At 49.3% G+C, this 24,125-nt stretch overlaps 1 protein-coding gene across 3 annotated transcripts in view; it reads right to left on the bottom strand.

Moving 5' to 3' along the window:
* Positions 1-24,125, bottom strand: part of Ksr1 (kinase suppressor of ras 1) — a 140,894-nt gene that overhangs the window by 63,530 nt on the left and 53,239 nt on the right. For all 3 annotated transcript variants that reach the window (XM_087191509.1, XM_087191510.1, XM_087191511.1), the window contains exon 2: positions 6-150. In XM_087191509.1, coding sequence (XP_087047635.1) covers positions 6-150 — 145 coding nt within the window. The remainder of the gene's footprint in view (positions 1-5; positions 151-24,125) is intronic.

Here is a 24,125-nt window from a genome sequence, read left to right as displayed (position 1 = left end):
CTCACGTACCTGCGTCACCTCTGGCCTGACGTTGAAGGTGTCCAGCCAGTCGCTGAAGCGTGGGTAACTGTTGAGCTCCGGGGTTCTGTCGCCAGGGGCCACGCTAAGCTTGCACTGCCGCTGCTTACAGATATACCGCACCAGCCTCGCCTGCAGGAAGTGCAGGAAGAAAAGGCACATTCAGTGGTGGCACAAGCACATGGTGGCCCCAAGTGAGTGTGCAATAGGGGAGCTCAGGCAGCCATGAAAGTGATGTGATCAGGAGGGGAGGCTGCGGGGCCCTATGTTGATATCCACACAGGCGTAAGGCCACCCATGAGGAGAGGGAGGAAAAAGAAGGGTTCAGAGGAGCAAGCAAGGGGCGTGGGAGCCACCACAAGTCAGTCCCCTGCTACATTTGAGGCTGGTGACACAGCCTGCCCTCAGGACCACACTCTGCAGAGCGTAACAGGCAAAACCGGTCAGAACTGAGACCAGGCCAAAAGGAAGCAGCCTCCTGCCCAGGGTGAGCTGGAGAACTGGGGAGGACTTGGGGGCTCAGGAGCATGGGTCATCAGGAGGCTTCCAGCCTGCAATCAGACCACCCGGGTTGGGATCCAAGGCCTCAAATGCACCCTGGCTCTGTGGCCTTGGGGAAATTACTCAACCCCCCGGGAAAGCCTCAGTTTCTTTCTTCAGAAAATGGGGATAAGAATGGATGCTCCCTGCTGGGGTGGGGAGTGTAAGAAGAAGCAACACTCTCCGCACATGCTGGACACATGGTGAGCACCCAATGGATGGCTGCTGGGCAGGGATAGGAGCTTTGAGATGCATGCAAATTCCAGGCGCATGAGTCTGTGTATCTCCTAAGGGAAGAGTACCCAAAGCTTTCCCAAGATTCTCAAATACAGTAACTCTGGATAAGGACAGCCTGACTTGAGTCAGACTGGACTGATAAAAAGAAGGGGGACCATTCCAACCGGAGGTAGAGGATATGACCCTACCATCCCAAGAGAACCAAGGAGCTATGGGCTTGGCTGAGATCTAGTGATCTAGTGACCAGTGAGAGCTGCTGAGATGGTGACAAAATTCCACTGGCCTCCCACTGCTGACTTGCAAGTGTCCCCAAAAGGTAAGCACCAAGCTGGGTGTGAAGGTGCACACCTCTAATCCCAGGACTCTGGGAGGCTGATGACCCTGTTTCAAAAATAAAAAAGTAAAAAAAGAGCTGGGGATGTAGTTTAGAGGGAAGGCCCTGGGTTCAATGCCCAATACTGAAAGGAAAAAACAAAACAAACAACAACAACAACAAAACAAACGCAAGTACCATCTTCAAAGTGTGGCATGGGAACTTGTCCCTTGGTGACACTCTTCCTCGGGCCCTGCTGCCCCCAGAGTTTTGTTGTCTGGTTGCTAATTCATTCCTTGTTTATTCATCTATAAATATCTCAGTATACATCTCTAATGAATAAACATTCTTGTTAACATACGCTCATACTAATACAATAATAATAAATGATTTTAAATTTCAAATACCTAGAAAAGCAACCAATTTCCAATTAGAGCAGGAGCTTAAATCCATTTTGGGGCCATGGACCACTTCGGTGATCTGCAGAGGCCCGGACTGCTGAGAGCAATGCTTTTAAATACACAAAACCTTTAAGAATACAAAGAAAATCCATTATATTTAAATATATTTTTCAACATACTTAGAACTGTGAGAATCTAACAGTAAGTCTAACAACTGTAACTCTGAAGTTGTGACAAGGGCAAACTGCTTTTTCAAATAGTACCACGACTGTAATATGATATGAAAATAGCTGGAATTTCTCCTGGTGACCGAGTCACCAGTGTTTACTGACTCTGCCTTGTTGCCCACAACCACACAAAACAGCACACTAAATTGTAGGTAAGGTTAATAAAAATAAAGGTGCATTTCTTTTCCTCATCCACCTCCACAGGCCCCCTTAAATCCACAGACCCCAGGTAGAGAACCCCCATGGCTAGAAAGAGTATAAAATGAGAACCACAGTAACAACAAAACCTGCTGCCACATCGGCCTTCCTGAAATTTCCCCTGGAAACTAATCTGGGCCCATCACTAACCTGACAAGTCCTGACTCAACCTACTCAGGTCACTGGCCTTCTCTCATGTGGCCCCAAACTCTAAATCCTACTACCTTCAGGCTGCCAGAAGGGTCAACAGCAAGTGGGGAGCACCACTAGAGAGGGAGCACTGAGTCAGAATCAAAGTAATCCCAGTCAATGGTATGGTTTTGATGTTTGGTGAAAGCACTGTTCAGAGAGGCAATCTGAGGGCATCCACCCACCAGCCGCCCCTCCATTACCCAGGCCAGACAGCCCTAATCAAACAAGCAGAAGCTCACAGCTCTGAGCAGACATTGCTAATCAAACACTCTGCTGAGGCTCATAACTCCCAGTTGCCACATATGTTAAGAGGTCAACTTGCCATTCCTGGGACCATTTTGGGGGCATGAAACTCACAAATGTAATGACACAAATGCCACTTCCATTCTGCACACCTAAGTATGTCCCTCCCAATGTGGCCAGAGGCAAACTCCAAAATCAAGTACCAACCTCCTCTTCCAGGCTCATCTCCAGTGCACTGGCTCCTGGAGGCACCCGGTCTCCAGGCACACGTTCACCGAGCCCTTCCTCAGATCCTTCTGCTCAAACTGTGTTTCTGCCCAGAGGGCCCACCCTTCCCCCAGAGAGTTCCCAGGCCAAGTCAGGATTCTGCTCCCCTCTGCTACTCTATTACAGCCCTGACCACTGTGGGCCTTACACTCAGGCTAACAGCTCTGAGCAGGTCTGCCCAGCAGACCCGAGCTCCCAGGAATGGGACAGAACACATGCTTTTGAGATGAGAAGATCTGGATTCAAATCTGCCACTTATGGTTGTGCGACCTCCAGGGAGTTAATTCATTTTTCTAAGTTCACTCATCTGCAAAGCAGGAATGACTAGTCCATACTGAAATGACAAGCCAGCCCCCCTGGCACACATGAGTGCACAGACTGTGGCCACCTCATTCATTTTTGCCCCCACAAGCCTCTTACTGCACCTGCATACGACATGTGCTCAAAAAGTGGCTGAGGAAGGAAGCATATGGGCTTTGTCTCACATTCCCCACAGCTGGCCCTTCCCTCCATTCCTAATGGCTCTCAGAAACCAGCTTCAAAGGGCTGGCCAGACACAGGACCATCAATCAAATAGCTGTGCAAACTCAAAACCACCCTTTTCCACATTAACTGAAGAGGCTGGGCTCCTGGCACTGGGTTCTTGGCACCAACAGCAGCAGCAATAAAGGTCACCCCATCATCAGCATGGGGTGTCATGGGCCACCCCTCTGGAAGTGATTAATAATACATCCACTCTGCACAAGTCTTTGGCAATGGCCAGCCAACACAAACAGAGCCAACCGGGCTTGGCCTGAGCCAACTTGCCAGCCTTCTCCAGGTCTCCCCTACCATCCCCCTTTTGGCCTCCAGGTGCTGTCCCTGGGCCAAGCAGGCTCTTCCCAGGGATTCCTCAGTCTATGCTCAGCTGCCCCTTCTTCCAGGAAGCCTTCCCGAGGCCTCCAGGTACTTGCCACACACGTGACCTACAGCAGCTCTAACTTTGTACTTGTTGGCTTCCTTTTTTAAGCTGTAAATTCTAAAGGGGCCCCAGTCTGCACTTCTGGTCACCACTTGATCCCAGGGAACCAGTACAGTGCTTGGTACACCATTTGCTATTTTAAAACCTTTGTTGTCAGGATGGACAAGTGAACACGTGGTACTTTTTGAGCCCAGACAGGCACATAAGTTTATCAAAATGGCAGCGGAAAACAAACGCCAGCTGGGCAAGTGATGAGCACAGGAATCTGAGCCTTCCAAAATCCAAGGTAAGTTCCCTGGAAAAGGAATGAACAGTTTCCTTCCCCGAGCCCCACCCCACAGTGCTGGGGTTTAAACCTAGAGCCTCATGCATGCTAACCAAGTGCTCTATCAATGAGCCACATCCCCAGCCCATCTTTTTTTAAGAGATTCCTGCTGAAGAATTCAAAGCAGGCTTGAGAACTGGAGTGACTCCTACACTCAGCGGGTGCTACCCTGGTCATGGAACGGGAAAAGACACCAGTACACTGTGACCGTCTGCGAGTGGTCTGGAATCCCGGCAGCGGCTATCACTGCAGATCCTGGCTCTGCTGAAGAGCAGAGCTCCCCTCACTCAAGACAGAGAACAGAGGTGGCGGCATGCAGCGGCTCCCATAACAGTAAAACAGAGCCACTCTCACTTCTCAGAAAGTTGTAGTCACAGAAGCACCAAAGGGCTATTTTCCCAGACAAACCACAGTGGAGCCTGCCAGCCCAGCCCAGAGGCCTGCCAGGGGACCTGTCACTGCTGTCATCATTTTCTCCTAACCACAAAAACCGCAAGATATAAATTTTCCGGAATAGAAAAGCACCTGAGGTTCCAGTGATGGGACCAGCAGCGTGAGGGGACGTCATTAGGACTCTGGCCCCAAGGGAGGGCCTGGGCTGGAAATGAAGTGGCCCCTGCCCCAGTATTCTTTTGCTTCAGGAGTGTGGCCCACACTCCTGCCCTGACAGCCCGGAGGCAAGCTGCCAGGCACGCTGTGAATAGCAGGCACTCACTACGTGTCCTGGGCTGAAAGAGCCAGGCCCTGGCCCCAGCTCTCATCAAGGACCTTACAGAAGCCCCCTGAGCTTAGCTTCAACCTCCCCACCTATAAAGAGAATCACTACAGAAGCTGGGGCTGAGCGAGCTGCTACATACCAAAGTGCAAGGAAGGAAGAAGAAAAACACAGGCCCTACAATGTTATTGTTGGTTAGTCCAGCCATACTCAGGAGGCAGCACCTTTCCATGAGGAAGGACTGGAGCTCTGGAGACCACAGACTGCCCTCAAAGCCCCTCACCACCACTCTCCCTTAGAGGGTGAACACAGGCAAGGGATTCACCTATCAGCCTCAGTTTCTCCATCTGCAGAATAGGGTTTGTCTACCTAAAAGGCTACTGTGAAGAATTACATGACAAAATATGTTTGTAAAGTGTTCAGCAAAATGCCTGGACCCATGGAAACTGGCTCAGCGGAAGCTGCAGTGGGTAGTGTCCTTATCAAGCTGTCTTCAGGTCCTCTCTTATTACCTCTGAGGCAAGAGGGACAATGTGGTTGGGATCACACCCATCTCTGAGATGGGGTTAAGGAAGATCCTTAGGGATGATGCTGATGGAACTCACAGCTCAGGTGCATTTGTAGCAGCAAGTCTGAGACCCAGACTCCCCTACATGACTCTGGAACCCCAAACCTTGCTATTCTTGGGACCCTCACCTCTACACTCAGCACCAGAGGACAAGATCAGAAAGCAGGGGCATCGACTCTGGGAATGCTGCTTGCCTGGACAAACACCTGCACCCCTAACCTGCCTCCCCACACCTGGTGCCAATGGATCCTGGATCCGTCCTCCAGGGCACATCACAGATGCCACAGGCAATAGGAGGCCTGGCTGATCTGGGAGGCCACAGATCTGCCCATCCCTTGGGTGCTGGCACAGTGGAGCTGGAGCAGTGGCTCCACCGGACACCAGCACTTACAGGTTGTAAGGGAGGGACTCATTTACTTCATCTTAGTGAAGAAGAGAACATATCACACACCCCACAGCACTGCTGGGGAGTCGAGTCTGTGAGTGCTTAGTCCAACATCCAGAACGCACCAAGTGCTCATGACCCAGGGCCCCATGGCTGTCACTCCTGCTCAGCCCACAGGACACCTCACTGAGAGGTACATATAGACCTTGCCAGGTGCCACCTAGGTCATACCTCACCCCGGCTATCCTGTACTTCTGCAGAAAACACCTCTTTCCAGACAACTGACTCTGCAAACAAAGTCAGCTCCACCCTAAAATTGTAAGGCCTGGCTTAGGGAGTTCCCTTCTGCGGGGGACTCATGAATCTATGATTTGGACTTTATAAGCAACCAGATGGCAAGACATTTGTCACTCTGTCTCGGACAATGGCCGCCACAGGACCCTCTCAGAGGCCCTGATCTTCATGGCTCAGAAGCAGGGCAGAGTTTAAGACTATGGCTACATATGTGACAGATGTTGAAATATAAATGGACGAATGAACCCCAAGCATAGGCTGAGACAGATGCCAGATTCCCACATACAACAGTAGGCTGCCTCAGTGGTGGAAATCACCTTGATACTCAACTGTCCACTTGGTAGTATTAACTCTCAGCTCCACGGATATAGTACTGTATCTCCTTCTCTCCCTGGATTCCCAATGACAATTCCAGGAGGTGGGAGTTATAGTAGATCCTAACGGTGCAAGAGTCTTCACACAACCCCAAGTTTGGCAATGTCCCTGAAGCATGTCATACTCCTCACAAAATACTGTCATGTGTAACCGACTGAAAACATTACAGACCCTTCCAGACATGTGACAGGAAGAACTGTATACTCTAGATGGAATGGAGAAAAGCAAAGCTATGATGAGATGCAGATACAATACTGGGCAGCCCCCTCAGTTCACTTGCTGGCTAAGGGATCCCTGCCTACCCTGCAGGCGGTGAAGCCCACAGTTCAGAGCACAATGACAAGTTGCTGCTCATTATTAGACAAACACAAACAATGAAACTCATGTGTTAAACCCATGAGACACACAGGTGTTTTATTATCCCCACCTTACAAATGACAAAATCAAGGCACCAAGAGCTTTATGATTTTTCTGAATTGTGCTGTTAAAAAGGAGTTGATCACCCAATGCACTGTCCCTGTGTACCATACCATCTCTCACTTCCCTCAAGCTAGTAACACAAAATCTAGCAAAGTTTAGGTTGTTCCAGGAAGCAAACACTGTGGGTAAAAGCCACAGGCTTCTCCATGCCCTTAAATGTGTCTACATGACTGGGCCACCACCTCTGGTCCTGATTTGCAATAATCTAACCTTGGGTTACAGCTGATTCCTGGTTTCAAACCAGCACTAAATTTGTCCAAACTAGCCAAATCCTTGCCAGGTAGCTGTGACCTCCCCTTTCAAGAGCCCAGCGTGCTGTGCAGAGTGAAGCACCTGGATGCACCTCACTCACCCATCCCTTTCCTCTTGATTCACTTTGCTGGCAGGTACAGCTTCTGGGCCAGCGTCCAGCTCACCACCACTCACAGATTCTGCCTCCTTCCTCCCAGGCAGGCAGCACCACTCTCTTAAATGGATGCCTATAAGTCTTGCTAGTGCCAAGTCCCTGTCTATGCCGTTCCAAATTTTTGGCAGTCACCAAAACTCTTGAGTCTTACTCCACACTTCCCTGGGTGGCCCCCAAAGCAGCTGCCCCTTCCCCACCACCTGAAGCCCTGCTCAGGCCTCAGGGATGTTCCTTCACATGTTCCACCTCTTCCCAAAGCTGGAGTGTGCTTCTGAGGAATTCCTGCCAATCCAGCCAGTTAAGCAGTCTGGCTCCGCTGCCACGGCCAACTTGTTGCAAAATGATTTCTGGGAATATAAAGAGGCCTCTGGGAGATATATTATGGTGCAGCTGAAGAATCCATATCCGGCACAGGCTGGCCTCAGCACTCAGCTCCAAGGGCACCAGAGGCAACCCTGGGCTCAGAGCACTGCCAGGCCCTCAAGGTACCCCGAGGGGCTGCCATTAGCGAGCAGGAGAGGGGCAGAGTGAGAGAGTTCCAGGCATAGTGAGGCAAGGAGAGGAGACAGCACAAGCAACCTCAATCCCCACTCGGGGCATTTCACAATAGCCATCCCTCGCCCAGCTTGTCCTGCGCCTGGCTCTTCTGGGGAAGCTGCCAGACGTGTGCATCTGTGCAGAGACAACCTCCCCGCCAAGCCTCCCACCAGCAATCCTGCCTTGACGTCAGAGCCGGAGTTGGGGAACTTCAAACACAAACAAACAAGTCTGCCCTAGACCACAAGTGGAGAGAGATGTTCCCAAGGAGGCCAGGGGTGGGAGCGGTCACAGCTGGGGAGGCAGGGCTTCCCGCCCTGCCCTGCGCTCCCCAGGGCTGAACTCTGGGCCTGCCGATGGGCTGCCAATGGGAGGTTCAACTGCAGGCTGACACAAACCAGGTCAACCTGGGGCCTTATCCATGGGTGTGAGCACCCATTACCAGGGCTAGCATAGCAGCGGGAGCAGGAGACCCTGCCCTGAAGCATTGACACCTCAGTCAGCTCTTCTGTCCAATTAGCACCCTCATTAGATAATGTCACCCATTCTAATCACCCTAGGACTAAGTACAGTAATCCAGGAAAGGAGACCCAGCAAGTTAGAGTACTCGCAAAGTTTCCTGGGAAACTCAGAGCATGAGGCTGGCAGGGTGGACAGCCAAGGACTGGACTTTTGTCAGGGACATCTGCTGATCCAGTGCACCCTCCAGAGGGTGTGAGCCTCACCAGCACTTTCAAGAGGCAGGCACCTGCCTGACCTAGCATCCTGAGCATCCACTTCAGAAGCCAAAAAGGTGAGCTCTTCAGAAAGCTACTTTTATCTTGAAAAGCTGGTGGGTGATCTGCCTTAAGTCTGCCTTCCAAATTTTGTTGCTAGCCTCATTTAAATACTATAACTCCATTAGCACCACTATCATCATCACCAATACATCCTCAACATTGGCAGTCCCTTCAGGGAGACAAACTGGACTAAATCATGAGAAAGTGAGACACACACTATTCCCCCTAACTTGCCTGAGCCTGAAGTGCAGTAAGGGGAGAAGCACATTTATCCAACATCCAGTCATTCAACAACCAAGAAACATCCTCCTGGTGCCAGGCACTATGTCAGGCATGGCAACATGGTCCATAAGCTTAAGGAAATCAACTAAGTAAGGGAAACAGATGTGTCCACAAAGGTGCCTGGCTGAGGAAGATGGGAGGCAAAGACGTGCACAGCAGGTATCCCCCCCACCCCCAGTGTTAGTGACACAGTAGCCTCAGGCTTCAGCAGCCCCAGGGCTGGGAAACCAAGAGGACCCAGGTGTCAGGGCCACAGGTGTGGTGCTGTCACAAACCAGGTCCTTCATGGACACAGCCTGTGTCCCAGGTCAAACACTCCATCTACCTGTCTGAATTCACCGGGCCCACAGGACACAGCCATGGAGCCAGTTTCCCTTGCAACTCCTCAATTCCAATAAGAGATCCTGGAGAATCCCTGACCCTGCTCACTCCCAGGGACCTGGTATGAACTACCAAGGAGAGACCACACCTAACGGCAAAGATGGACGTGGGCTTCTACCAGTGGGCTCAACCCCTTACCTGTCCTTAAGACCTGCTTCCCTGGGAGGCTGGGATCAGGGAAGACAAGGTATTTAAGACTCATCTCAGAGATGGAGTCTGATGGTGCAGAGATCAAAACAATTCCGTTCCAAGGACATGTTTCCTTGGCATCTCAGGTCATCACAGAAAAGGATGAAGGTCTATTCAAGGGTCCAGGGGTCAAGAGCAGATGAGTATCTGGGACACCAGGGGTTAACTAATGAAATAGCAAACAACTTTTCGGTGACGATGGCTGCTCACGAACCAGCCAATACCCACACTCAACTTCTTCCTTGCTCACAGAGCCCAATTTTGTCTGGGGTGGCACCATGCTTGGTGATGAACTAGTCCAAGCCAGTGGTTCTCAGCCGTCTTCACACTACATCTTCTGAGCCCCAGACCCAGAGATTCCCATGCAATTGATCTGGGTGACCCAGTCCCCATGTCCCGCTTCCCAACATGTCATAGTTCTGCCTAGTGAGGCACAAGGATGTCTGCTGGGAACTGCAGGGAAGGAGGGAGACTGTCTCTGGGGCTGCCTGCCAGGCCCTGCCCCCTGTGAAGACAGACCAGCTATAGCTGACCATCTTGCAACCATTAGAACAGCCAAGAGTTGCCCAGGGAACCATCATTGTCAACATCACATGTGCCAAACCAACACACATGGGCCACCAATTGAAACTTTTTACTGTAGGAGAAATGTAAAGGCCTACTTAAAGCACATTTTCTACAGCTAGCAACAAAAAGTAGTCCTTTCTAACATTTATTAAGTCCACATTATTACAGCCTTCCTCCTGAGGCTAATGTTTCTCTGGCTTCCCGAAAGCCTACAAGAAAGTAAAGAAGGTAACTAACCCTTCATTTGTGAAGCCTGTCATCCAAATTCATTCTTCCAAAAATCCTTCCAAATTTTGAGAAGCAAATTATTTTTTTATGAAGTCTGCTTTACTAATCTTTTTGCTTAGTTTATGTTTTTTATCTCCGAAGAAATCTTTGCCAAGTTCACATCCACAAAGATATCCTCCTAGGTTTTGGGAGTTTCATAATAATATCTTTTTGGGTTAGGTCTATGATCCACCTTTAACTATTTTAGTCCAGAACTGTTTTTACCATAATTGTGGGATTTTTTTTTTTTTAAGCTGGGCATTCCCACATGCCAGGCACTGTGCTGTGCATTCTATGTGTATTATCTCCTCTTCTACCCACACTCTAATCTCATTTCACAGATGAGGAACTAAGCTGAGGATACCATATATACTAGAAAGAGTACACTCACATACTCTGATCCAGTGGTGGTGAACCTATGGCACATGTGTTGTTTTTCTTTTCAGTTGAAAGATGTTAGTATATGAATTGTTTTTTCTAAAGTAAAACCTCAGTATTCAGGTTCAATTGCAGTGTTGGCACTTTGCAATAAATAAGTGGGTTTTGGGTTACAGTCTGGGCACTCATCTTTAAAAGGTTTGCCATCATTACTCTTATCTATTCATAGTACCTTAGAGCACCTTCAAGTCTGTTACACAGGACCTAGTGTACAAATGGACATTAATATAACTGAAGACCCAGAGAGATAAGGGATCTTTATTGTCCTAACCTGTCTGGCATGGTCACTGCTGCATGCTTGGGAACACCATGTCCTGCTGCACCCCTGTTCTTAGGAAGACCTCTGATAACTCAATTTCCAGGAGTGCACACAGTGGGTATAGAGGTGGATGGCAGAAGAGCCCCCACCCTTGGCAGTGAGTGGCAAGAGCTATTCTATCCCACTGGGCAGTCTGAGGACCACCAGAGGCTATAACCATAGTCTACTCTCATTGAAGATGACCAGAGTACTTCACAGTCCTCTGGTCTAGAGGGCTATTTCTCCTCCTTTGGAATCTGGGTCAGTCTGTGGCTGCTTGGCCCAATAAGGTTCAGAGTCTTCTGGAGCTTGGATGGGGATAGAGGACATGCCCAAGAGCCCAGCTTGCCATCTGCCCACCCAGGTATCAGGTGGGTAAGTGGGGGCTCCTCAGACCCTCCAGACCAGGACGGTTGCACCACGTGGAGTGTGCCACCTGGGCACCACAAGAGAGGTCTGTGTACATAATATGGGGTCTCAAGGAGACTGGGCCAAATTCTGTGGGGTAGACTGGCTGAGAAGACACCAGAGAGGAGGGAATCCTTAAAATGAGTTCAAGGTATTGGGGATGACCAGGGCCTGTGGCACGTGGACGGAGGGAAAGGGGTAGGGAAAGCATGCCAGGTAGGGGGCATAGCACAAGCAAAGACCACAGTCATGAAAGAACTAGGCTTAGAAAGTAGCTAGAGACTACAGAGATGGAGGACAGGGAAAGCAAAGTCAGCCACAGGCCAAGACCACCTCATGCAGTACTGGAACATTCCAGAAAGTTCCAGAACATCCTGGAAGGCCATACTAAGGCATCTGCACTCAATCTTGTGGGCGTGGGGAAGGAATCGCTAGAAGAAACGTGATCAGATATGCATTCTTGAATAATTATCATTCTGGAAACCATGTGCAGGACAGATTGAAGTGGGTGTGGAGAAACCAGAAACAGGAAAATCAATTAAGAAGGCATTGCAATTCAGCAAATGATGAGAACAAGAGGTAATTTGGTTAGTGGCAGTGTGGTGAAAAGGAAGGAGCAGATTCAAGAGATGTTTTATTAGCATTTTTACTATAAAGACAAGACTTTTCTTCTTGCTTGTCCAGGGAATTTCTGGCATACCAGCACCCTGGAATGCAGGAAGCTAAAGCTCTGAGTTTCTCCAGCAAAGGAGACAACCACAAACAGCCCTGTTTGTTGTTTGATTTATTAGAACTTGGCACTTGATAAGAGAAGAGGTCACTGGCTAAAAGTCCAACATGACTGGGCAACAGCCCATAGCAGCAAACAGCTTGGGCTTCTTCCTGTCACACCTCCTGGGCAGAGGACACCTTGCACTTCCCAAAAGCAAAAGTCACTGCTCTAACAGGGCCATCTCCACATCTTCCCTGTAGTCCCAGAGTTGCCACATCTGCCAGAGGGGCCAGCCTGGGTGGGGGGGTGTCCCCCATCTTAATAGGAAAGATGATGGAGATTAGAGTCAGAGAGACTCCACCTAAGGGACCATGGGCAAGGGGTAGAATGTCTCTGGGCCTTTATCTCCTCTGTTGTAAATGAAAGGAGAAGAAGATGAGCTTCAAAAGATCACAGAGCAGACAATTCCTGTCTTCCCTCTCTGCTGCCTTAGTCATAGGAAAGGCCATGCTTTTGACAGCAGACAGGGAGACCAGGGGAACTTCAAATGGGGAACATCTGGATGAAAAATTTTGAATATTAACTGTTTTTGTGAGTGAGGAAAGCAATCAGCTCTCTGGAAACAAGCGCTGTGAGTGTGAGTGCAGATCAGCGCCCACACCTACTCAGAATCCACTGTGCACCCCATAGTGCACTCAGCGGCCCTCTGACACGGAACCACCAAGCTGTGTTTCAAATCAAAGCAGTGATCTACTAGTGCGAGGACCATCCTTGCCTAATGTGAAGCACAGCAACATGATGACTATGCTTTGGACACCTGGGCACAGCACCTCACGCAGGGTCACAGCAATTCACAGCTTACTGAGCACTCTGGGAACACACCATCTCATTTGAATCTCATCAAAAACGTGTCAGCACTAATATCATCTCCATTGTAGAGGGACAGAAACCAAGGCTCAGAGAAGAGACATGGCCAGAGCCACGCACTGTCACCATGTTGTGGCACCGGTTTCATGCCTCCCCGCAGAGGAAAGCATGACTTCAGGTTCAGAGATTAAAACACAGTTCCAGCAGGGCCACTGTGGGTAGGAAGGCTGGGGGCTGCTTCACCGGGACATCTCACCTCTTTTCAGAAGGGATCTCAGAAGGCCATTTGACTACCCATGCCTTGCTCCTTTATAAAACTTTCAAAGCTCTTTTCCCAAGGACCATTTTATCTCGGCAATGAAAGTAAGGGAATATAGGATTTAGGACATTAAAAAAAAAAAAAAAAAGAAATCAGACCCAAAACCCAGGAATGGAAGGCAATGTCAGCTCTGGGACAGGCAAAGACAGGGAGACCACCCTCTCTAACAAGAGCAGCCCAAAGACCACAGGTTCTCCCCGAGGTCCCATGTGACTCAGTTGACACAGCTGTAACCAGGCTCACGTCACCATCACAATCACCAGTGGGGATGAGAAAGGGCTCAGAAAGGACACCACTGCTAAGCAATCCCAGGAGCACCAGCCAGAGGCATTCAGGGAGGGATGGTTAGGTGCTCAGCTGAGAGGCCAGCAGGTTCAGGTTCACACCCTAGCTCTGCAACGGACTAGCTGCCTTGACAATAAGCTATGCAGCTTCTCAACGCCTCAGTTTCCGCCCCTGTAAATGGGGGAAGAGGGAGACGTAAAGTGCTTAACACCAGGGCTGACAGATTGTTAACACTCATTATCAGCCATCTCTATCATGAAAATTCCAAAATCTAGGTGTCTTTGAACGCAATTAAAAGTCAGACTTGTTTACTGCTTCAAATTTCTTAAGCACGTTTACAGAACAAATCCCAAGGTACCGGCTCACACTCCGGAACAGTACAAATGTGGGGGAGGCAGGCATGGCTGGAACGCACTTGCCCTGGAGGAATACTTTCCTGGACCTCACTTTATTCCCAGGAGGCCAAGAACAGGTCAACTGCCAAGCCACACTGTGCAACATGAAGCACCACGAGAGGCCTGAGGAAGCTGTGGAGAGGCTCACAGCCTGAGGAAGTAAGGGAGGAGAGCCTGGGCCACAGGTTGGAACAGGAGCTGTTCTCCAGGCCTGGGGTGGGGGCAACACAGCTCAAAGACACACAGACACACAAGTGCACACACCCTCCCACGTCAGACACGCTCAGCTGGGCAAAGAGAGGACCCATTTCAAAAAAGCAGAAGCAACAGGCTGTCAACCTCCCAAGAAATCAACCAACCACACTTTGAACAATCAGATAATCACAGTGCATACTGACAAGGCAGGCACTTATGTGCCAGGGACAGCACTAAGTCCCCTACTAACTCACACACAACTCAAATGTATGAGAGATGCCCTGATACCCCATTTTACATAGGGGTAAACCAATGACAAGGTGCAATCCAAAGTCATGCAGCTGCTAGTCAGAGGCAGAGAGGATTTGAACCTAGGTAGCTTGACTGCTAAGACCCTGCTCTTAGCCACTGGCCACGGTGACTCCTGGAGTGGATGGCAGGGTGGGGGCGGGGCACACCTACTGCACACCAGGCCAGTGCTGGGCATCTTGGTACGAGTATCTTCCTTTATAAATGTGTACCCAGAGGTCAGCGTGCCAAGCTAGCACCACCAGCCAGTCCATATTAGAGCCAACACACACACCAGGCCTTCTGTTGCCTGTAGGCCACCCTGCCCCAAACTCCTGGTTCAGAGGTAGACTCTTCCTATTGCGCTGTACTCCACTAATGCAGACAGACACACAGCACACAAACCCATGCAAGGTGCAAGGGCTCCTCTGCCACCTGACCAGGAGATGGCCAGAACCTTCCAGAAGCCCTGGGGCCAGCAGACTTGGGAGAAAACCCACCAGCCTCAATCCCCTTCCTCAGCACACAGTGGACTCCTCCTCAGGGGCCTCCTCAGCCACATCCCACTCCTTCCTACTGATCAAGATTAAGAAGCACAGCCAGAGCCTATTATTAGTTCCTCGATCACAAGGGCTCTGTGTTCAGCCTTCTGTTGTGACAGTTCATAGCAGAGACTGACACATAGACTCTTGTGTAAGACCCAGTTTCGCTCACACACCGACCTGGGACAATGCAAGCAGCAGCTGCCCTGGGCCACAGCACATTGTGGCCAGCATGTCCCAGTGGGCCAGCCCATACCTCAAGCCATGCTCCACTAGGCAGGACAGCACATGCCTCACATTCCCATTCCCCAGTGACCCAGATATACTGCTCCAATTAACACTCCAGGAGGCGGACAGCTCACCTGCACTGAGAGAAAACCAGGGGAACCCCAAAGGGCTTTGCATCTCCTGCTCTCTGGTCTGCGAAGCTGGCCCCAACCAAGGACCGAGACAACCAGCCAGGGCTACTGGTGGGCCTGGACCCATTTGAAATATCTGTAAATCCTAGAATGTTCTAAGATGAGAAGGACCTTCAAGGTCTTCTCACACAGACAGGTAAATAACTATGAGGAAACTGAGGGCCAGGGCAGGGCAGCAACTTAGTCCAAGTCACACAGAGTCAAAAGGCAACATGAGGACCGGGGATTTAGCTCAGTGGTGCTGCTGCCTGCCTCGCAAGCACAAGGTCCCGAGTTCAACCTGCCAGTACCAAAAAAAAAGCCAACATGAGGACAGATTCTGGGACCTTGGCTCCTGTCCAGCAGCCTTCCCCTTACTGGATGGCAGGGGCCCTGGGTTCAAACTACTATGTGAGCCAACGGTGTTACTGGTCTGTCGGCTGACTATTTTTATTTAGTAAGCCAAGGACTATTTTAAGAAGTGTGTAAATGCTAACTCACTTCATCCAAGAAGATCAGAGCTATTACAATCCCCACGTGGGGACGAAAGACCCAGAGATAAAGTAACTGTCAAGGTGGGATAGAACGTGGCAGATCACCCCACGGTACCCCCCAGGAGGGATGCTGGCTGTCAGGTGCAGCACCTGGAGTGCCCCAGCAGCCCCTGAGCAGGGCTGAACCCAAGCCATGGCAGCTGCCATCTCAGTGGCCCCGCGATAAGCGGATGTTTTCTCCCAAGGCTCACCCATACAACAAAAGGACTGGATTTCCCATGAAGGGACCAAGTCTGCAACCAGGCAGAAAATGGAGCCTGGTTTTCGCTGTGATCGACCCCTACAGGGACCTGGAGTGTGTGACCAGGGCTACCTCTCTCTCTTTAGCTTGTTGTCAAGAAAGAGACTTGGCCAGGCATGAAGCCCATGGCCCCTCCACTGGCTTGGCCTCCCCCAGCCTGTGGTGTGTGCCTGTGAGGGGAGGAGGGACAGGCAGGCCATGACCACACGTGGCATGATTCTGCACTCCTGTGTGTGGCCTCCTCGAGGCTTGAGACTTGGGTTTTCTTCCTGAAAAAGGAAGCCATTTCTCAATATGTTGCTACACACAGATACTGAGAAACACAAAGCATGAGGCTAGGCAGGCGCAGGCCCCAAAGAGAGGTGAGGGAGGGGACAGGGCGATGGGGGCTGAGTTAAAGCAACAGCAAGGCAACAGGGCATACAAACTTGTCAATCCCAAAGCTGTTTACAAGAATGACCCAGGGAAACCACCCAGGTCCTGAACAATAGAAGCACAGCTAAGTGGGTTACGGTAACCACTTAATAAAGTATTACAAAACCACTGAACACATTTACAAAAATATAGGAAGTTTTCTGCATTGTTCTACTGAGTGACAAAGACAGAACAAGAGAACTACATGACAGATGGCTACAACTAAGTAGGGGGGAATAAGCCTTGAACAATCTTTGCCTAGAAAGTACACCTCAAAAAATAATAAATACCCTGCAGAAATGTCAGCCATGAGTGAGGTGAGTGGGAAGGCTACATACAGGTAAATCATTTTTTTCTCCTATTTTTCTGTGTTCCGAATGTTCCATAATTACCATGTACTGATTTTATAAGGCTATTATCTCTAATGATACATTTTAAACTGTCAAAGAGGTGGTGATTCTCTTCGAGCAGGGCAGAGAGGTCGGATGGCCTGGCAGCGATGTCCTACTTGAAGGACACCTGGCCTTCCCACCACAACTGGCCTCGATGGTCACTCACCTGCCCTGCTGGCTCTGGAGGTGCAGCAAGACTTCACTGGCTCAGGAGGGAAAGAAGAAGGGAGGAAGGAAATGATGGGATGTGATGGCATCAGCCTCCCTTTGCTGAAATGTGAGATTTTTTTTTTTAAGTTGGTTTTCTTTTTTTCTTTTTGGTACCGAGGATTGAACTCAGGCCCTTGGGCTTGCGAGGCAGGCAGCGGCACCACTGAGCTAAATCCCTGGCCCAGCTGGTTTTCTTTTTTAAGAACAGTATGTGTCCATCTGTCCATCCATTCCAGAGTACGGAGTACCAACTGGTTGCCCAGCATAGTGCCTTGCCTAGCCCAGTCATACAGCAATGAGTAAGATTTGTTTCCTACCCTAAACATTTTGGATTAAGAGGGGGCCACAGGTGTGGAGCTACAGTGCAAAGGGGTGTTTAAGAAAGAGCGCTGTGGAAGTGAACGAAATTCGCACATCCACCACAGAGAAAACACTGGTGTCAGGAAACGGTGCACGGAAAAGGTGGGCTTTGCACTGGGTCCTGGAGAACCAATGGGAGTCCAGGAAAATGGGCCCACTCATCTCAAAAGAATGTTACAGACACAAGCAACCATACCAGATAATGTTCACCTTTCTGATAAGCAAGGAAATACAAAGTGAAAACAAATGGGCAGAGACTTTTGGTGACCCAGGCAGGGTGGGACACTGAGTGGTACGGCCTGCCTGGATGGTGGCCGAGAAACTCAGTGCCATCACAGAAGCTGAATGGCACAGCCTTGGAGCCAGCAACTCCATTTCTAGGAATTTATCCTAAAGAAACAATTAAGCCTAAACCTGAGGTGACTCCCAGAAGTGCGACTTAAGATAGCCGACCGTGGGGAAGTAGGTAACTACGTGCTGGTGTGTCTGTGACAGAACGACGAGGCAACTAAAAGAAAGTCCCATTTGAGAAGGACTATGACAGGGGTCGGTGTCAGTGACAGTATATACATCAAGTTAACAACTCAGGATAAAACTGCATTTACAGTACAGTCCCATTTTGACTTTGAAGTGCATTTTTACCTTTTTGTATTTTCTACAAAATGTCACATTTTTATAATCATAAAGCAATGTTATTTAGAATGACAAAGTACTAACTAGAGTTTCAACAGAAGGAGAAGCAGGCATTGTAGATTTAGAGAACAGCAGAGGCTGGACATGAGGTGGCACATACCTATAATCCCAGCACTCTTAAAAGCTGAAGCAGGAGGTTTTCGAGTTCAAGCCCAGCCTGGGCAACTTGGCAAGACCCTGTCTCAAAATAAAAAAATTTAAAAGGCTGGGGACATAGTTCAGTGCAAAGACCCTAGATTCACCCAAGTATCACCAAGAAATGGGGGGAACAGAGGAAGTAAAGAAGTAAAGAATAAAGAAGCTCAGGTCTGTGCTGTGGAAAAGAAAGGGCCAAACTTCGGAGTTAGAACTTGGTTCGAATCCTAGGTCCTTGGTTTTGTGATCTTAAACAAATTACAGAGCTCCCTTGAGGGGAGAAGATTAAATGTATTAACTCATACCAAGCACAACTTGATACACCAGCCAAGGCCCATCAACTCTCTCAGGAATTAATTAAATCAGAGCCCTTTCTACTGACCAATAAAGCAAAATCCATCCTGGATGCACCTGGTAGAGGTAGTAGGAATATTCATTTTTAAGATACACCATCTATGTACTAACATCATGTTGGAGAAACAAAGATGTGTTGCATAAAGACACTGTACAATGCACCCCAATTTCTGAAATATTAAACTAGGAAATATAGCTGGGGATTCAGCTCGGTGGTTTAGCTGCCTGCTGCGGAAGCGCAAGGACCTGAGTTCAATCCCCGGTACCAAAAAAAAAACCAAAACAAACAAACAAACAAAACTAGGAAATATATCCAAAAATCAAGAAAATACAAAATTACCTCTTCTAAAGATGGCAATAACCAGGACAATGCATTGGATCGATGCCCAGACATTAGCATTGTTCTCATGCTTCTAGGGTCTGACCTGTGCCCCAGAGAGGACCCACAGACGGGTGCGACCCAGGATAGACCTTCCAAGGAGATGGCTCTGGAGCCACAGTGCTGCTCCCATGGCTCTCCCTGGAGCCTCCTCAAGAATCTGTGCACCACAAAGCCTTGCCAGGAAACCCGGGATGTTCCTCGCCCCACCACCTCATCCTCTTTCAGATGAAGAATGCACCAGGAACACCAAGGTCAGCTGCCCAAGGGTAAGAGGCCGCACCTTAGGAAAGCTGGAGTTTAGCAAGAATGCTTTGGGCACGAAAATGCAAGCTCAGCAACCAAACTGGGAAGGATCAAGAGCCACACCCCCTGCTAATGCCAGGCTTTGGCAAGCCCAGAGAGATAAGCCCTCAGAGGAGGAAACAGGAGACTCCACTCAGGCTCTAACTAAAGACAATCACAGTGGCTAATCCTTACCACAGTTCTTTCTCACCGTGGGCTAGGCACCTTTCCAGGCACTTTGCATATGGTAAATCACTTATCCTCCCAACAGAAGAAAGCCATGCACAGAGAGAGAAACTAACTCACCCAGGCTCAGAGCCAGAACCAGCCATATAGTGCCTTCGTGCAGTGGGAAGATGGCACAGCCCTACACAGGGCACATACCTGGCAATGGGCGTGTGGTCTAGGCTTCAACACCCTCTCCCCTCCTTGTGCAGTAAGAGGCTGGTGAAAGGCACAGCTGAGCTCTGAGCCCAGCCCACCTGGCTCCCCAAGTGACAAGCAGATACGGCTGAATAGAAAGTAAGTGGCCTGAAAGTTCCTGCAAGCCACGACATACAGATCTGAGTGACTGAGCATGCCAGTTCTGGGTGCCCAGAACGATCAGATTTTCAGCCAGGGTGGGAAAATCCGATGTTTACACCTTGATGGGAGAAGGGCTTTTTGCTTTGTCACCATCTCCAGTGGGGGTATTTCTGAGTCCCACCTTTCTCTGCTTTTTAGAACACAGTACAAGAAATACAACTTAACCTTCTTGAGCGCCTCACCTCCACCCACCCCAGCCCCACTGTCCCTTGGCCTTTCCTGACCCCCAGCCTTCAGCCTCTGGTTTCTGACTTGTTCTTCTTTGCTCCTGTGTTTGCTACTGGAGGAAACTCACCCAAAGTCTGGGTTTTAAGCTTCTGCTGGCTTACAGCTCTTCCACACACTGACCTAATTCCTCTCTTCAAGATGTCCAGGGTGGTGCCCAACAGGCCCCTCTGCAGACATTGGAGGCCACGGGGCTGAACCCCTCCCCCGTCAGCCCATCAAGGGCCTTGGGGACTCATATCTGGCCTGAAGCACTTTCCTTCCCATGCCTCTCCTCCTTCCCTGCAACCCCAAAGGTCTTGAGACACTTGTGGTGTGCATATGCCCATTGCTGAGTCCCCCTTCCCCAAACTGCTCCTGCCAAAACCCCGAGTCAGCAGTCCTCCTCGCTCCAGCCTCATCCTGCTTTGCCTCACTGAAGCACCTGGCAGGTTTCCAGTTCTCCTTCTACCTCTGAGCACTCAGCAGCCTCCTCCCCAGGCATCCAAATCAGAAACTCCCTGCCCCAGCCCTCTTATGAGCTCCACACCCAGCAGCCCTCTAACTCCCAAGTGCCTGGCTGCGCTGAATGGCCCAGAGAACTTTCAACTCAACAGGTCTGAGCCTAATTCATTCTCTCATCTTTCATCATCAAGGCGCCTCCCAATTCCCATTCTCCTTTCTTAACAGAATGTTGATGTTCAGCTGGCTTATTTCCATCCTCCCTTGCATTTTGGTATAGCTCTGTGACTAACATCTGAAAAATAACATGTAATCAGAATTGCCATACAATGATTTCAAAAAGGATGAAGGACACTTCCTTCTCCAGCCTGTCATCATTCTACTGCCTGGAAAGATGATTTGATGGCTTGTGCTCCAGCAACCATCCTGGAACATAAGGACAAGGGATGGCAGAAGGATGAGCTGGAAGGAATCTGACTTTGAAATGACTGGATCTACCACACCAACCTTAGGCTTCCTACCTCTAGACTTCTTTAATGTATGAGAAAAACCAACTTTGCTTGAGCTATTGTTATTTGAACCTCATTTCCAATACAGAACTAATATTCTATCCAAATAGGTCTCCTCGTGCATCCCTTGTCCTGGTCAATAACATCAATGTTCCCTTTCAGGAAATCTCCCTGCTCTTTATTTGCGGACTCTCCCTATTAGACTGTAAGCAATTTGATGTCAGAACCATGCCTCTCATTTTCTTTACATAAAATATTCCAAGCAAAGCATGGAGATACCTCAAAGAACTAGGACTGGAAGTCCCATCTGACCCAGCTATTCCCCTGCTGGGTATCTTCCCCAAAGAATTAAAAGAATCATGCCACACCGATATATGTGCACCCAGGTTTATAGAGGCACAGTTTGTAATAGCTAAAGCTTGGAAACAGCCCAAGTGCCCATCAACTGGAGACTTAATAAAGAAAATGTGGTTTTTTTAATAAAATGGAGTACGACTCAGCCATAAAGAACGAGAAATTAGAGACATTTATAGCTAAATGGGTGCATATCAAGGCCATACTCTTAAGCGAAATAAATAGGACACACGTGTAAATACTGAATAGTTTCTCTAGTGTGAGAAACTGAAAGTGTAAATAAGGATTAAAATGATTAAAATGAATAATTTATAATTTGAAATAGGAAAAGGTCCAAAGGTGTAGGGGTGGTGGGAGGGGAAGGGGAAAGGGAAGAAGGGAAAGGAAAAATTATGAGAAAAGAAAAAAAATGGAAACAAAGTCTATGTATAGGGAAGGGTGGAGGGGGTGAAGGGCGCACAGAGAATCGGAAAAAAATAAGAACCAAGATACATCATGTACAGGTACAAGCACCCAATGATAAATGTAAATGTACTGTTTACCTAAAATGTACCAATAAAAGAATTTAAGGGAAAAAAATATTCCAAGCAGACAATATGGTACCCTTCCTGTCTAACAATCTGTACTTTTTGCTACGTTGTTTTGTTTGTTCATCTTACAGGAATGACATCATTACTACATATATTGTGTGACTTGACTTTCTACCAGTCTTTTTCTTAAATGTAGCAGGCTGATTCTCCCAAGGAAGATGTAGCAGTTATTGACAGATTTCCCAGCCCACAGGCATTTAGTTTGCTTCCAGCTTTTCATAAGCATGGGCAATGCTCCAGTGCACATCTGTTTCTGCATGAGCAACTCCATGGTAGTTTTTTTAGTAGTGAAATTTCTGGGGCTGTGAGGGCTGCATTACCACACACAGGGAAGAGCCTACCAGTTGTTGTACCAACCCACAGCCCCCAGGTCCATGGGAAAAGGATGCCTATCCTGGGCTGAGCTGCACCGATTTCTGAAGCACCGTGATGGCAGCAGGATTCACCTTGTGTTCTTAATGCTCTGAACAAGCTACAGCAGAAACAGCATCCCTTCAGCCTGAGTGAGCTGCCCTCCTCTGGCTGCTACTTGAGGATGGGCGGCCCTGCAAAAGGTGACCAAGCTGGGCACTGAGACTGGCACACAGCATCTCCCTGCAACATGGAAACAGACTCTGCCCCACCACTGACACGTACCCATAGCATCGGGGATAAACTAGTCCTCCGCATTCACCACTCCTCAAATTTGCTCATATCACACCCACCCGCTCAACCCTTCCCCAAATACCAACGCAAAGACATTTAAAGGTGTCTGATCCTCTGCAAAGCCCTCCCTCTTTTCACATAGCACACAGGCTGCTGAAGAGACACATCTCGTCTTGGAGCAGTGTCTCCTGATAAAGGAAAGTCCCAGGCAGAGAGACAGGCCAACTTGTTTATTTCCAAACACAAGCCCGATCCCAGCTGTGACACATATACTGGAACTGCTCACTGCAAGAGCCAGCTGGGCACAGGGCTGGGGGAGGGGGCTGGAACAGCCCGGATTGGAGGGGGATCTGAAGCTGTTTATTTTTAGGTGAGCCAGCATTGCCAGGATCAAGTTCACAACCCCTGCCCAGCCCTGTTTGTCCTGACTATGCCTGGCCGCTATTTTTCATCTGAATATGCCTCACACACAGAGGGCAGGTGCCTCCACCCACTTAATTAGGGGCTCGGAAGAGAGACAGAGGCTCCCCTAGCTCAGGACTGTCGGCCCAGTACCCACCCTCCCACTCCACATTTACCAGACACTGGCTCTGTCCAGGCACTGGTTCGTGACAATGGCCATGACCTGGAATCTGCCCTCTGAAGCACAGAAAACAAACGCTTGTGACGCTATGTGAAGAGACATGATGGTAAATAATGTGCAAGAGGAGCACTTGCCTAGTACGGTTCTGGGTTTGATCCCGACACTGCAAAAATAAATGAATGGATAAATAGCACACAACACAGAGAGGAGCACAGAGAGCAGGGATATTGGTTCCCTCACCAGCCTGAGTGATAAGCAGACACTTTCATCAACATCATAATCCCAAAGGCCTTCCTTTCATGTGACTGTGACCACGGGGAGTAACAACGGTTTGGAGGGAAAGCCTCAAGCTCCACAGCAAGAGCCCTGAGGTCCTAACCTGACCCACCTCTATGACAGCACCTTCACCAACTCATTGTTTTTCTTACAGGCAAGCTGAAGGGTAGGGACAAGCAGCTCAGAATGATCCTTTCAGCACTGCCTCAGAGATTCTGGCCCAAGGTTCTCAAGTCTGGCTGTGGATCAGAGTTGCCAGGAGGGCATACAAACCAAGATAACCAGCCAGGTCCCCCAAGAAATACTGTCACTTGCTCTGGGTTTTTAAACGCCAGTATGTTTTAAAAGCATCCCAGGTGATTCAGATATCACATGGCGTTAAAAATCAGCCTCCTGAACCATGTCCCTGGTAGTGGCAGCCACTAGGGCCTGAAAGGGAATCTTACAGACTCAGAACCCACCTTAGCAAGAAGCAAATCAGAAGCCACCCAGCCCACACCTGCCTGTCCTAAGCTCATAGGGGTATGGTGAGTTCCAGAAAATGCCAGTGACAAAGACAGGCAAGCAGGGACTCCTAGCGTCTCCGAAGCCCACCCAATCTACCTGCT

This window comes from Heterocephalus glaber, unplaced genomic scaffold (genome assembly GCF_053883595.1).
Source record: "Heterocephalus glaber isolate CG9 unplaced genomic scaffold, H.glaber_assembly_v1.0 deba00001564, whole genome shotgun sequence".
Lineage (NCBI taxonomy): Eukaryota > Metazoa > Chordata > Mammalia > Rodentia > Bathyergidae > Heterocephalus > Heterocephalus glaber.
This window is presented reverse-complemented; position numbering and strand designations above follow the sequence as displayed.